Source organism: Zalophus californianus, chromosome 12 (assembly GCF_009762305.2).
Source record: "Zalophus californianus isolate mZalCal1 chromosome 12, mZalCal1.pri.v2, whole genome shotgun sequence".
NCBI lineage: Eukaryota > Metazoa > Chordata > Mammalia > Carnivora > Otariidae > Zalophus > Zalophus californianus.
The window spans coordinates 87456976-87471750 of record NC_045606.1 but is presented as its reverse complement, the minus strand read 5'-3'; the positions used below and the strand labels follow the sequence as shown (position 1 = coordinate 87471750).

General features: G+C 40.3%; 1 protein-coding gene across 1 annotated transcript in view; it reads right to left on the bottom strand.

Moving 5' to 3' along the window:
• Positions 1–14775, bottom strand: part of EXOC4 (exocyst complex component 4) — a 718447-nt gene that overhangs the window by 46598 nt on the left and 657074 nt on the right. The window contains exons 15-17 of the mRNA XM_027573746.2: positions 14112–14253; positions 6908–7086; positions 3491–3650 (exon numbers count right to left, since the gene is read on the bottom strand). Coding sequence (XP_027429547.1) covers positions 3491–3650; positions 6908–7086; positions 14112–14253 — 481 coding nt within the window. The remainder of the gene's footprint in view (positions 1–3490; positions 3651–6907; positions 7087–14111; positions 14254–14775) is intronic.

Here is a 14775-nt window from a genome sequence, read left to right as displayed (position 1 = left end):
TATTACAGAAAGGGTGTATATTTTCCACTCGCCAGGGAGCCTATGGAGGTGAAAACCTACAAGAGCCTTGCAACTTCTTGTTAGGTAAGTTTTCTGACACATGGCAACTAGTGATTAATTACTGCATCAGAAGATAACATTCCTATAGAGATTTGCTGGAAGTACAGATGCTGCCCATGCTTGATTAGACACTGCTTAAGGAACGCTGAGGCACACTGCTGCAGCCTATTATTTCTGGCTATTTTGGTATCGCTGTTATATTTATTTTACATAGCTTCAAATTCAGTGGAATTGATGGAGCCCATTCCATGAAACCTGTCCCTACCAAAAACAGAAATAGAAAAAAATAAGGCTATAAAGTGTGTCTATGTATGTTGTATGTATGAGAGCAAGGGCAAATGAAGGAGAAAGAGACAATGAAAAGTAGGGATATATGGTTCCTCTTATAAAATGCTTTCTGCTCTAGGGAGATGCTGTTCCTTGTAAGCCTGTAAGAACACTGACCCATGTCAGCTAGTTAAAACTTTCAGGGCATTAAAGACAGAAACTTTGTCATTATCTAAGCCCTTCATCAACACCAAAAGAAGCCTTGATTGGATACCTATCCATTCATTCAAGACACATGATGAGCACTTACTCTGGTCCAGCACTGAGAAAACAGAAAGCGTCTTGGTCTCTTGGGACACAGAAGACTAATAAGGAAAGGTCTTCTGAGGAGCGCCTGGGTAGCTCAGTGGGTTAGGCAGCCGACTCTTGGTTTTAGCTCAGGTCATGATCTCAGGGTCATGAGACTGAGCCCCATGTCCCTCAGCAGGGAGTCTGCTTGGGATTCTCTCTTCCTCTCCTTCTGTCCCTCCCTGCCACACGATCTCTCTCTAAAATAAATAAATAAATCTTAAAAAAAAAAAAAAAAGGAGAGGCCTTCTGAACCACGATCGGAAGGACAGAATCATCCAATGCTACATATTTATGCTGCCTATTTCCTTTCATAATCCATTAAGAGTAAAGAGCAACAGTAGCAGTACCTCCCCCACGTGGTCACATTTCAGTCCACACCCACTGCCTTGGACATCATTCACAAATCCAACTATAGAAGGCACGGCTCAGTTGTCATTCAATTATTTCCTGAAGAAACACTGTTGGCACACAGCCCACTGATGCCAACCTCAGTACCGCCCAGTCAACATTTCATTATTCAGATGCCAGTTTCTTTAGTACATGTTTGGGCCCCATACTGTCTGCCAAAATCTGTTAATTTACTTATTTCAGCTAACTAAAAAAAATCATTTAAAAAAAGATGATTGAATTTAAGAATTATATTCCTCAGAGAATTAGTAATGCTTTTCTGTATCCCTCAGGCCTCCATGTTCTTAACTTCCCCTTGTCAATGTTATTATGAATAGACTAATTCAATAATGAGATCATTCCCCATAAGAGCAACCAAATAAATGCAGCATTCAGTCACACCTGGTTTCCCTAATCTGAGCAAAGAAGGCTTTCTACCAAATTTAGCCTAAAAGAGGGAATTTAATGAACACACAACACACACACACACACACACACGCACGCACAAAGGAAGAATAAGACAGGGAAGGAGGACAGAGAAGCAGAGGAACAGGGAAGCAATGGAACAAATGGGGGGATAGACTGGAGAAGAAAAGTTAAAAAATGAAGATATATGGTTATATGCTATCAAAACAAAGATCCTAGCATAGATGTCTTGATAACTGTCAACATAATGTAATATTTCGTCATTTCCTGAAAAGTCTTAAAAATTGTTTCAAATTTTTCTGGAACTTCTTGAGGAATCCAAAAATCAAATGAAATGACACAGAAGTCCAAATGTTAGGCAGGAGAATTCTGGGGGATTAAAAACAAATGACTTCCGGGGCGCCTGGGTGGCGCAGTCATTAAGCGTCTACCTTCGGCTCAGGTCATGATCCTGGGGTCCTGGGATCGAGCCCTGCATCGGGCTCCCTGCTCGGCGGGAAGCCTGCTTCTCCCTCTCCCACTCCCCCTGCTTGTGTTCCCTCTCACGCTCGCTCTCTCTATCAATTAAATAAATAAATAAAATCTTAAAAAAAAAAAAGACTTCCTAGCCACAAAGGAGTTTATGAACTAATTCACCAAGGTACAAACAGCAATAAAATACCAAGATACCGTAATCATCGTCTACCCTCTTCAAACTGTTTTAGCTTTCACTGAAGTACCAAAGGTCTGATGACTTAAGTAAAGTATACAGTGCTGAGACCATATGAAGAGAGAATAAAACAACCCTTCAAACTTGAAAAAGTGCATTATAAAGAAACATTAAAAACTGAGATCAGCAAACTAGGAAAGAGAAAGAGTGCTCTTTAAAAGAAGAGCCTTTAAGGACATGAAGGGTGAGCATGGTTGATGATGAGTAACTACTGTCCTCACAATGAAAACAAGAAGAGAAGAAGGATTTCAACTGGGAAAGAGAGAAGAGATGAGGAAAAGATTCATGAAAACATACATTCAACACACGTTATTTATGAGAGAAAAAAAGGGAAAAAATCCTAATGTTTACAAATTTGCAAATGATTAAATAATGTCTAACTTATACCATGGAATATTTGTGCAGGTATTAAAAGTGATAAGTGGACCCTTTAACAATGTGGGGAGGTACGGGTGCCAACCTCCCACACAATCACAAATCCATGTATAACTTCTGACCCCCCCAAACTTCACTCTGAATAGCCCACTGTTGACCAGATGCCGTACTAATAACATCAACAGTTGATGAACAAGTTTTGTATATGTATTACATACTGTATTCTAACAAGAAAGTAAGCTAGAGAAAAGAAAATGTTAAGAAAATAAGGAAGAGAAAATACAGTAATAGTAACGTATGAAAAAAATCTGCATATAAGTGGACCTGCACTGTTGAAACCCATGTCATTTAAGGATCAACTGTTCTTTCAAGAACTATTAGTGGCTTTGGGAAAAATAATGTTTTCAAAGAATGTTACTGATAGGGGAAAATGCAATTAAATATAAAATTACATTAACGTAGTTCCAATTTGGTACAAAGACAAGTTACAGGCATGCATAATATGAAAATTCACTTGTATCCATGGTGGAGGCACAAGGCCAAGAGAAATTACACCAAATGTCATAGTCTCCAGCTGAAAGGCTTATGAGTTATGTTTATTGGTTTCTTTTTTTGTATTTTATGTGACATATCTCATGCAATGAGCAAATATTACTTCTAAAATAGGAAAGTTACTGAAGTTTTGTAGTAAGAAGAACTTAGGTTAGAGAACAGGAAAACTCCCTGCATAAGGGAGGTTAAACAGCCAATAGAATTGTAGAGAATTACCTTCTCTAAGACTGATGAACATCTAATTGTTTCATTTTTTCTTAAGTTAACTTTTTAGGTACCAAGAATCCATTTTTCTAAGTGATTTTGATAGGCAGTAGGATCTTGACTTTGGTACAAGGGACCAAGCCTGGTCCTTCCTCCTACCTTGCAAAGTCCAGGTCTGCCTCCCGCGACATGGTGATGTTGGTCAAATTCTGCTGCAGGACAAAGATGTTCCTACACATCTTCTTGATGCCAGATTCACTGATGCGCCTGAAGTACTGGGCACCATTAATGAGGATGCAGGAGATCAGGTGACCCAGGCCTGAGGGGCCAGCACAGATCAGTGGGGGGGGGGGGGGGGGGGGGGGGGGGAAGAAGACAGATTAGTGCCACCTTGCATGAACTTACATATGAATTTGGAAGGATTTCTTTCTTTAAATCCTCCACAAATTTAAATGACCAAAGAAAACGTATCTCTGAGGGTTGCTGCACCCACTGATTTTACAACAGTTTTGGAATATTTATACATTGTCCTAAAAGCTACAAATGGAGAGGCTTTACGCAACATATCCATTGCTCCAGCACTGCCACATATATATGCCTCAAGCCACTATGTCAAGGGCTTAGAAAATATGCCAGGTTGTTATAAACTACTGAAGAGCATTGGAACTCTTTTTTTCCCATAAAGAGGTTCTGGAAGCATTCTCCCTCTGACCCTCCCCCCTCTCATGCTCTCTATCTCATTCTCTCTCTCAAATAAAATCTTAAGAAAAAGGGGGGGGGGGGCGCCTGGGTGGCTCAGTTGGTTAAGCGACTGCCTTCGGCTCAGGTCATGATCCTGGAGTCCCGGGATCGAGTCCCGCATCCGGCTCCCTGCTCGGCGGGGAGCCTGCTTCTCCCTCTCAGGCTCTCTCTCCCTATCTCATTCTCTCTCTCAAATAAATAAATAAATAAAATCTTAAAAAAAAAACATGCAAATACAATGATCTGTTTGGTTTCCTCTTCCTCCCACAAAAAAAGACAGGGGTGTATTTTTGGCTCAAACATTGATTTGGAACCTAATAAGCAAAAATATGTCGGTAAGAAATTGATGCATGTGGGTTACCATTCTTCAAAGCTTCTCCTGGAACTCTAAAGCTAGCTGGCTAGTCACAAGCAGCCTACTATCTTCATGATTTCCCTCTTCTAAAGTCATAGTGCCTCCGTGGTGAAGGTTCCCGGGGAGCTTCAGGTTCCATGACTCCCTCAGTCTGCAAAATGAGTTTCCTTTCACTAGGATGAAGGCAGAAAAGGGAGAGGAGGAGCATTCTCTCTTGCCTCAGCTACACTCGTGTAGTGTTGCTTCTAGACCACAAACTCACCTGTACGTGCAACTACTTAAAAGGCAAGTAAGAGGTTTTCTACGCAAAGAAAAAGAAACACACACATGGATTTTACATTTAAAGCCACTGACTGATGTGAAAAATCTCTGTAGGTGGGCGCCTGGGTGGCTCAGTTGGTTGGGCGATTGCCTTCGGCTCGGGTCATGGTCCTGGAGTCCCAGGATCGAGTCCCGCATTGGGCTCCCTGCTCAGCGTGGAGTCTGCTTCTCCCTCTGACCCTCTTCCCTCTCGTGCTATCTCTCATTCTCTCTCAAATAAATAAATAAAGTCTTTAAAAAAAAAAGTCGAAAAACCTCTGTAGGTCAAGTCTGAGTGTGATTTTACTGAGCCCATAACTCCGGGTATAATTTTGTTCTACCATGGTAAAAGGCAATCTGCCTACGTGGAGGTAATGAGGGGGTGGTGTTTGTAGAGAATAGTAAATAATAATAAATATATTAAATAAGTAAATTTAAGGGTGCCTGGGTGGCTCAGTCAGTTAAGCTTCCTACTCTTGATCTTAGCTCAGGTCTTGATCTCAGGGTTGGGAGTTCAAGCCTCATGTTGGGCTCCATGTTGGGCACGGAGCCCACTTAAAAGAAAAAGTAAATTTATATAATAAGTACACATAATAGATTATAATAATAATTAAAAATAAAACCCAGTAGAAGTCTGCTTTATAATATTACTATACACTGGCAATTTCAAATAATATCTGCTATATCATGCTCCTTTCTGCCACACCAAAGAAGACTGAGACCCTGTCATCCCCATTCCCAACCCTTTGGGAAATTCAGTATTATGCCTTGTGAATTTTGAGAGTGGTCTCACAGAGAAACAGCTAGAACTTTTTATTTTTATTTTTTTAAAGATTTTATTTATTTATTTGTGAGAGAGAGCATGAGGTGGGGAGGGTCAGAGGGAGAAGCAGACTCCCCGCTGAGCAGGGAGCCCAATGCGGGACTCCATCCTGGGACTCCAGAATCATGACCTAAGCTGAAGGCAGCTGCCTAACCAACTGAGCCACCCAGGCGCCCTAGCTAGAGTTTTTTAAACAGAAGGTCTCCAATTCATGATTTCTTCATTTCTTTTCTACATCAGAGTGTTACACCCGTATTTCAAGAAGATGTTGCTACTCATCAGGATTAGATGTTAAGAAATATCTGGGTAAATGATAGGGAAAGTCTGGGAATTGTGAATGTTGATACACATGGCCCCCAAATTCTCAGTGCCATGCAGAGAACAGTTAACCTTTTAATCACTAAGACTTTTTGGCTAAAGTCTTTTACGGATAGTTCCTTTCAGAACATATCTCCATCTTTATGACATAATTTAATAGGAAAACAGGATTTTCAGCTTTTTGGTCCAAATTTGAGGGGACATAACTGTTTAATAAAGCAAGCAATAGCCAAGCCTTTCTTTCCTATCTCCAGGTTCTACAATCCTTTGCACAATGCACTTTCTTAATTGTTTTGAATAACATTGCTTTAATTCTGACAGACACCACAGATACTTCTGGGACCCAGGCCTACATACAAATAAACCAAAACAAGAAAGAAGGGAATATAGTTTGAAGTCCTAAAAGTCCTCCCCATGGGAGGAATTCAGCATGAAAAATTATTTGCCTGGCATCGCATTATCTCAAAATGTTGAAGGTGAATGCCTTTAGATGGAACTGTCTTTCGTGCCCTTCCTTGCCTGCCTGCCTGCCCCAAGGCATTTATGGGTGCAGCCTTCCTAAAATCTCTGCTGATCGGAGGTTTCTGTTCTTTTCAGACAACACTGCATTCTTTGAGAGAAAACTTCCCTTTCCACTGATAATTTTAGTCAACGAGAGATCTCTTTTTGGAGTCATCTTCTCATTGTATGTGTGCTTCTTTTTCTTTTATGAGCTTCTCTTGAGCTAACTCATGGTCCACTCTACATATTTACCCAACTCTCATGAGTGGCATGTCAGGGAGGCAGCCAGGCTGCCATCTGCCTTATGTTGGATTAAATCTTATCAACCAAGAGCAGATGGCAGCCATATTGTTGTCTACCTAGCCATATGCAGAGAGACTAGGTATTGCAGCTTTAGTCCAAAAAGAAAAAGCCAAACCAAAACAAAACCCAAACAACTACAAGTTGTGAACTTCAACAGTAGAGAATAAAAAAAAAACAACAAAACCCTTCACCCTTCCTTCCTCCCCAAATCCTAGGGACACAGACAGGATCTGACCTTCAAATATATATTGGAACTTGTGCTGCTGAAGGCTGGCACTCATGGCCTCTTCAATGGCGCTGATGTCTTTGTTGAGCTTGACCACCAGAGGGTCATAATCCATACTTTCCACATTAGCCACGATGGCATAGTTCCCCTCCTTTGCAAGGGGGATGAGATAGTGGAAACAGTGAACCCTGAAAAAGGCAAAGATGCCGAGAGCAGTTAGTAATACATTTTCCTGATGAAAACAATAATCTTTTTGGGACAGACCACCCAAATACTTAAAGCAGCAGTGGCCCTGTAAATATTTACGTCCTCTTCTGCTTGTTCACTGGAAAACCATCTAACGAAGAAGAGTGATCTGGAGCAAGTCAGCTTCTGTGAGCCTCGCTTGCTTAATCCAAACATCGGGGGTGAGGAATAAATGAGCTCTAAAATTCCTTTCAAAGACCGGATTACATGGCTAGTGTGAAAAGCATTCTATCTTTCAACAGATACTGTTGTAGCAAAAACGAGAGGTGCAGGTCACAGAGCTCAAAAGAGCTGGCTCTGGAATGAGACTCCTTTGGTTTCAGTTCCCGATTCCAACAACTGCTGGCTGCGTGGCTGGCTGCGAGTTACTTTCTCCATGTCTCGGTTTCCTTACCTGTGTACCTGGGATGGCAACAATACTCACCTCATAAGGTGCTCTGAAGGAGCTACTGAACGTCAAGCACCTGGCATAGGCCTGGCACAGAGCAAGTGCCCAGCAAGTGTTGGCCATCATCACTATTACTGTAATTAATCTGTTACTTAAGTAAGACACTAAAATAAATTTATTTATTTAAAAATACAATTGTGCTGGGCCTTAGGAATGTGAGACATGATTTGTGCCCTGAAAGACTCCACACAGCTTAGTGGGGCAGACCAAAAAAAAGGTCAAAGGAAGGCAGTGTCTCACTCAGAAGCACATATACCAGAGAACCATGGAAGTCTGCCATGGGGTGTAACAACATAGGGTGATGCTTAAGTAAATAAGATGATGTGAATGAGCTTGAGGAAGGAGGGCATTCCTGTGTTGACATGATCTCAGTCATTCTGACCATGCACACTTCTTAGGTTCTTTTTGGTAGTTATCGGTAACTGCCAAAGAAGTCTGAGATGGGTAAGGATTGGCTACTCTATAATCTTGGTGTTAAGCCTTAACAAAAGCAAGTTTCAGTCCACATAATTCTACCACACATACAGGCATTCTTAAAAAACAAAAACAAAAACAAAATCCTCCATCCATTGGCAGACATAGTTCAAACAGGTTGTACTATAAACTCAGTGAAGTCTTAGTTATTGTTTTAGGTGCTCTGTCTGATCATGTCATGGAAGGTTCACTAGAGGTAGACAGGAAGACATTCACAGTCAAAACTCTGTTACCCTTACAGTCTGCACCAGGTAATGGGAAATATTCCTAAACAAAAGGCTGCAAAAGCCTTGGGCATTATCCCTAATGATGTATCTTCAGGCTTGACTATCATCTTTCTTTTTTTAAGTAACGTTTATTGAGAAATAATTTATAAACAGTAAAATTCCCCCTTTTCAGTGTATAGTTCTATGAGCTTTGAGAAATCCACACAGTGTATAATCACCACTATAATCAAATTATAGAACACTATCATCACCCCCAGAATTCCCTTGAGCCCCTTTGCAGTCAACCTCTACCCATACACCAAGGATCTGGCAACCACTGATTTATATATGCTTCCTATACTTGTCCAGAGTGCCATATAAATGGAATCACATAGTATGTAGCTTTTGGAGTTTGGCTTCTTTCACTCTGCTTAGGGCATTTGTGATTTACTCATGTTGTGTTTGTTCCTTGTTACTGATGAGCAGATTCCCACCGTATGGAGATACTACAATTTAACCATTCACCAGTTGACATCTGGGTTGTTTCTACTTCTGGGTGATTATAAATAAAGCTGCTTCATGTACAGGTTTTTATGTAAATATAAATATAAATTTTCATTTGTCATGGGTAAAAGTGGAATTGCTGGGTCATATAGTAAGTATATTTTAATTTTATAAGAAACTGTCAAACAGTTTTCCAAAGGAGCTACGCCATTTTGCTTTTCTATCCACAACGTACAAGAGTTCTGGTTGCTCTGCAGCCTCACCAGCACTTACTGCTGCCAGTTTTTTTAAAAGGTTTTATTTATTCATTTTTAAAGAGAGAGAGAGAGCAAGGGGAGGAGCAGAGGGGGAAGGAGAGGTACAAGCAGACTCCAAGCTGAACATGGAGTGTGATGTGGGGCTTGATCTCATGACCCTGAGATCACAACCTGAGCCGAAATCAAGAGTAGGACACTTAACCGACTGAGTCACCCAGGCGCCCCAAAACTGTAAGACATTTTAAGCACACATCACGATTTGATTTGATATACATATAGCTTGTGGAAGGATTCCCCCAATCTAGTTACTTAACACGTCTGTCACATATTTATCCTTTTTTTTTTTAAATGAGAACATTTAAGTTCTACTCTTTTAGCATCTTAGCAAATTTCGATTATATGATATAGTGTTATCAACCAAAGTCATCATGTTTTATATTAGATTCTGAGGCCTTATTCAAATCTTATAGCTGAAAGTTTGTACCTTTACCAAACTCTGTTTCTCCCAACCCCCAGCCACTACTTTTCTATTCTGTGTTTCTATGATTTTGACTTTTTTTGTTTTTAGATTCTGCATATAAGTGATAATTACGCAGTATTTGTCTTTGTCAGATTTACTTCACTTAGCATAAAGTCTTCAAGCGTTTGTTAGTTTAAAAAAATTTTTAGTCATTCTAACAGATGTATAGTGGTATCCCATTGTGGTTTTAATTCTCATTTTCCTAATAATGAGAATTATTAATTCATTAATTATCTCATCAAATTATTAGTGATGGTGGGCATATTTTCATGTGCTTATTTGCCATCCATATACCTCTGTGTTCATAATTCTCGCCCAGTATTTTCTTGGGGTTGTTTTCTTAAGTTTTGAGAATTCTTTATATGTTCTGGATACAAGTCCTTTATTAGATGTGCATTTTGCAAATATTTTCTCCCCCTTTTGGGCTTGTCTTTTCATCTTCGTGATGTCTTTTGAAGAATGGTTTTTAATTTTGATGAACTTCAATTTATACATTTTTTCTTTTATGGATGGTGTTTTGGGGTCATATGTAAGAAATCCTGGCCTGAACAATGTCACAAAGATTTTTTTCCTAAGAAGTTTTTTCTCCTGGAAGTTTTATAGTTTTAGGTTTTATATTTAGATTGATGATTCAATTTTTTTAAATCTTTTTTTTTAAGATTTTATTTATTTATTTGAGAGAGAGAGTGCACACACAAGTGGGTGGTGGGGAGGGGAAGAGGGAGAGGGAGCAGCAAACTCCTGGCTGAGCAGGGAGCCCGACACGGGGCTCGATCCAGGACCCAGAGATCATGACCTGAAGGCAGATGCTTAAATGACTGAGACACCCAGGCGCCCTGATCCATTTTGAGCTAAGTTTTGTATAGGATGCGTTATATTCTTACTACCTGCTTATGAGGGGGAATCTAAAAATCTTGACTACCAGCTCATTTTCATTATGGGTGATCATCTAACAGCTGCATCAATTAATGACTAATTTCGCCAATAAAAATTCATACTGGCATTCCTGTGCTAACTGGCAAGGTGTATACTGTTAATCAAGACACCAGTAACTGCACTGGTTGCAGCCCCCTCTGGAATGTGACCTTGCTGATATCATGAAAGCTGACCAATCCTGGAGCGGGATTCACGACTAGGGAAACTGATTGCAACTGTGGTTGAAATTTATTATTTATTTATTTATTTATTTATTTATTTATTTATTTATTTAGTGGTTGAAATTTAAACTGAGTAGCTCTTAGCTGAAAAGAAAATCAAGCCATCAACGCTAAAGTATTTTTATAGTAAATTACAGATGACGTCACTCCAGACAAGGGGAAGACCATGTACAAAGGCATGAGGGTGTGAATGAAGACTGGTTTTCAGGAATGACAAGTGGTTCCTTTTGGTACACACAGATCACATGTGAAGACAGAGGCATGAGGTGAGCTCGGGGAGATGGGCAGGAGACAGGTCATCATCAGCTTTAAGGCCAACTACAGACTCTGGACTTTATTTGAGAAGCCACAGGGGGCCTTAGGAGGATTTTAAGAGGTGAAAATGATGTAATCAGATAGGAGCTTTGGCAAGATCATTCTAGCACCGTATAAAGGGTGGACTGATGGCGAAGAATGGAAGCAAATGAAAGTAGAGAGACCACTTGGGACATTCTCAGGAATTGGAGGTGAGCGTGTATGAGATCCTGAAGTGAGTGGAAGAGAAGAAAGACTACTTCAAGGTACTGTCTTCCTCTCCCAAAATGTTTAGAGAGGAAAAAGAAATTAAAGTAGTCACTGGCAAATGTCAAATTCAAAAAGTGTTTTCTTCGGATTCTGGCATGTTGTTGCTGACCTTAACATGACTTTGGCATTAAGGGTTTCTGCAAATATTGCTGATTACACAGCAGGATGGGTGATTTTCAGGAAGTGCACACTTTGGATCCCCACGGTGACAGGCGGTTGCCGTGGAACCCACTTAGAGCCCTCCTGATGGTGAGAGAAATCAGCTGATAAAGGTGACATTCCCGGCATCTTGGACTCAAATGGCAACTTAATTTTCTTCTTCTAAAATTCAAATAGGAAAAACAAAACAAAACCAACCCTCAACAATTTTTGATGGTCTCACCATGTCTTTCATTTCTTGGGAGTATCATTTGCCTTATGCTTCAAACTATGCGAAGGGGTTGCTTGTTGGTTAAATGTGGCCTACAGTGACGTGGGTAAAATGTCAAATGCTCTTTGGATGGGTCCTTCAACCTAGAACCTACTAGGTTTGAAAACACTTTCTGGTTTGAACTTTAACAACGTTACAGAAAAATACGGGCTACAGACATGATGGTATTTTGGTGAAGAAGATAAGTTTTTGGCATTTGAAGCTGTTCTGTACTTCTTGCTAGCATTTCCCACTATTTTTTCCCCATAGTCTGTCTGTGCTATCTTATTCCAGTGGCTTCTGGGGTAAAAGTACCAGAGACAGTACCTAACCGGCCACTTCTTCATTGCACCAGCTCCTGAATGACAGTGCCTAAGTTCTAATTCTCTTTTATGGCAGGATGGGAACAAAACAAACACTAGGAGATTATGGTGACAAGGATGACACTGGTTGTGCAGCCTCCGTACTTCCTAGATACACGTAGCGGACCGCTGGGTGCAAACAGAGTCTCCAAACCAACTCATTTCCTTTAAAGAGCAACCAGTTTTGTTTGGACAAACAGCACCTATTTTGTCTGGGTTTGATTTCAAACAGGTAATTCTCAAGAAGCGTTCAGGTTTTTATTGAGCAAGACTGTTCCAAGTTCTGGGGGCGAGTAATAAACAAGGCACACCTGATTCCTGCCTTCTAGGAGCCAATGGTCTCCTCCATCGTCACCCACTGCGGATATGGGGGGTGCTCAGCACTCTCTTTACTTTAGCATTACTATAGTACAGTGTTACTGATATGCTAGTGATGTGCTTTGTTCATTTTGTATCATCAACTGTATGAACACACACACACACACACACACACACACACACACGTGCTTGTTACTGTGACAAGGAATGAATGAAGTATGTCAATATTCATTTCCTGAGCCATCCATGGAGCTCTCTGCCTAGTTTTATCTACCATACTTTAAAAGGAACAAAGACAGTATGTAGGATATTCTTAAGAAAGCAACCTGAATGTTGAAATCATGTGATATGAGAAGGTGGCGGAATTGAATTTAGAAACAATAAACATGTTTAGTGCTTTTAGCAAAAGTCAAGGGAAGAAAATTCTGCATCCAGGGCTGTAAAACTCAGTGCTTTTTGTTATTCATTCTTACAACGATCTTTTTCTGTGTTTAAACGATTGCTGAAGGAGATACAGCAATGGGTGTTATCGCAATGAATGGTTTCTTGTAAAGTTAATAAATAATGACTAAAGTATGTTCAGCATTAAGAATAGTACCGTCATGACATACAAAAATAAAAAGGGCAAAACAGAGGTTAGGATTTAAAAGACTTACTCAAAAGTGTTGAAAATCTCCCACTGGGAATTAACAACACTACAAGCGGCTAGTTCTGAATGTGGAACACTTTGTGTTCCCAACACAATCAATAGCATAAATTCCAGGAGCTGTGATAGTAATTAATTTGGTGTTCCCTTGCTTTTCTGTGCAACCCGGGTAACAGAGGCATCAGAATGTTACTGATTTTTCTTTTTGTTTCTGTCTATTGCATTTATCTATTCACAGAAATCACCTGTTTCCCCCCATTGTGGGGATAATGGGGGGCTGTTTCCCCCCATTAGAATGTAGCTCCATGAGAGCAGAGCCCTTGAGTGATTTTTTCATTGCTGTATCCCAATTCCTAGCACACTGCCTAGCACAAAGAGGGCACTCAGTAAATGTTTATTGAACGAACAAATGATTGAAAACTTCCCAGTCTTTTCTTTCTACCATTTCCATAGGTGTGATAAGAGAGGCCACCGAAGCTAAGAATGTTCTACACTTCAGGGGAAGGAACAAGAGTCCAAGAATATGGCATCTTTGCAACTCTTGTCCTGAATTATGATTTAACGTAATCTCTTCTTGGGTCTTAAGTTCTTGAAGGAAGGGGTCACGGCTCTTGCATCTGTATACTCCCTTACTGATTAGCAGAGTACGTTCGCAAAAATGTCAGTGACAATAAAGTCACCATAATCACAAAGCTACCACATTTTGAGCATTTATTTTGTGGCAGGCACTGTACTAATTATTTATTATAACATTTACAAACCCTGTAAGTTAGGAATTATTGTTTTATATTTACAATGAGAAAACAGGATTAGTAAAGGTAGATTAACTGACTTAAGATGGCCTCGCTAGCTGGTAGAGACCTTCAAATCCAGATCATTCTGATGTCACAGGCCATGCAAACTCTGAATCACCATATTTACAATATAGCACGTGCTTAAAAACTTTTGCAGTGATTAACACTAAAAATCACATTCAGTGTAAAAAAAAAAAGGACATCAATAATAAGAATCAAAAGTTATGGTGATAGTCTTCAGAAAGAAGCAAGTGATAGATGACCCACTGTGCATTTCAACTGCAGTCTTGGGCTTGGCTGTGTCATACCTGACTTCCAGATGCAGGACCAGCAAGCAGCGGTCAGCCATATCCTGGAAAGATTTGGCAAGTTCACTCAGCGTCTGCATGATCTGCTCTGACACTGGGGGCAGATCCATGGTCACATGGCTCTCTTGAGCAGGAGACAGCACTGAAAGGAGGAGAAGAAAACACCAGTCACTGAACTAGATGCCTATAGGTTTGTTTGAAATGACATCTTACTTTGTTGCTCATCACATTTTTACCAATTTGGCTAATGCTGGTGTGGGCAGCATTAGACGTCCAAGACATGGTAGACTATTTCTGTACTGATTCAACACTGATTGTCTTCAACCAATTCATAGATTAATAGAACAGAACCTCAGCATTGGAAGCGACCTCAATAGGCATCCGGCCCGACCGTGTGGTCTACACTTGCGTCTCTTGTACATCTTCCAGTGGTTGCTGTGCTTCTGCTCGCATACTCACATGAATGTTTGTGAAAGAAAACTCAATTTCCTCTTAAGGCAGCCTACTCCATCTCTGAAAGATGTGACCATCTATATCTACTGATATCTGTTGCCATTAATTTCTAATCACTGTCTCTGATTCTAGCAGCTTTGCAATCATTCTCATACGTGTTAGCACTTCAAGTATTGAAGATATCATGTCTTTTGGCTTCCTTGAAGTCTTC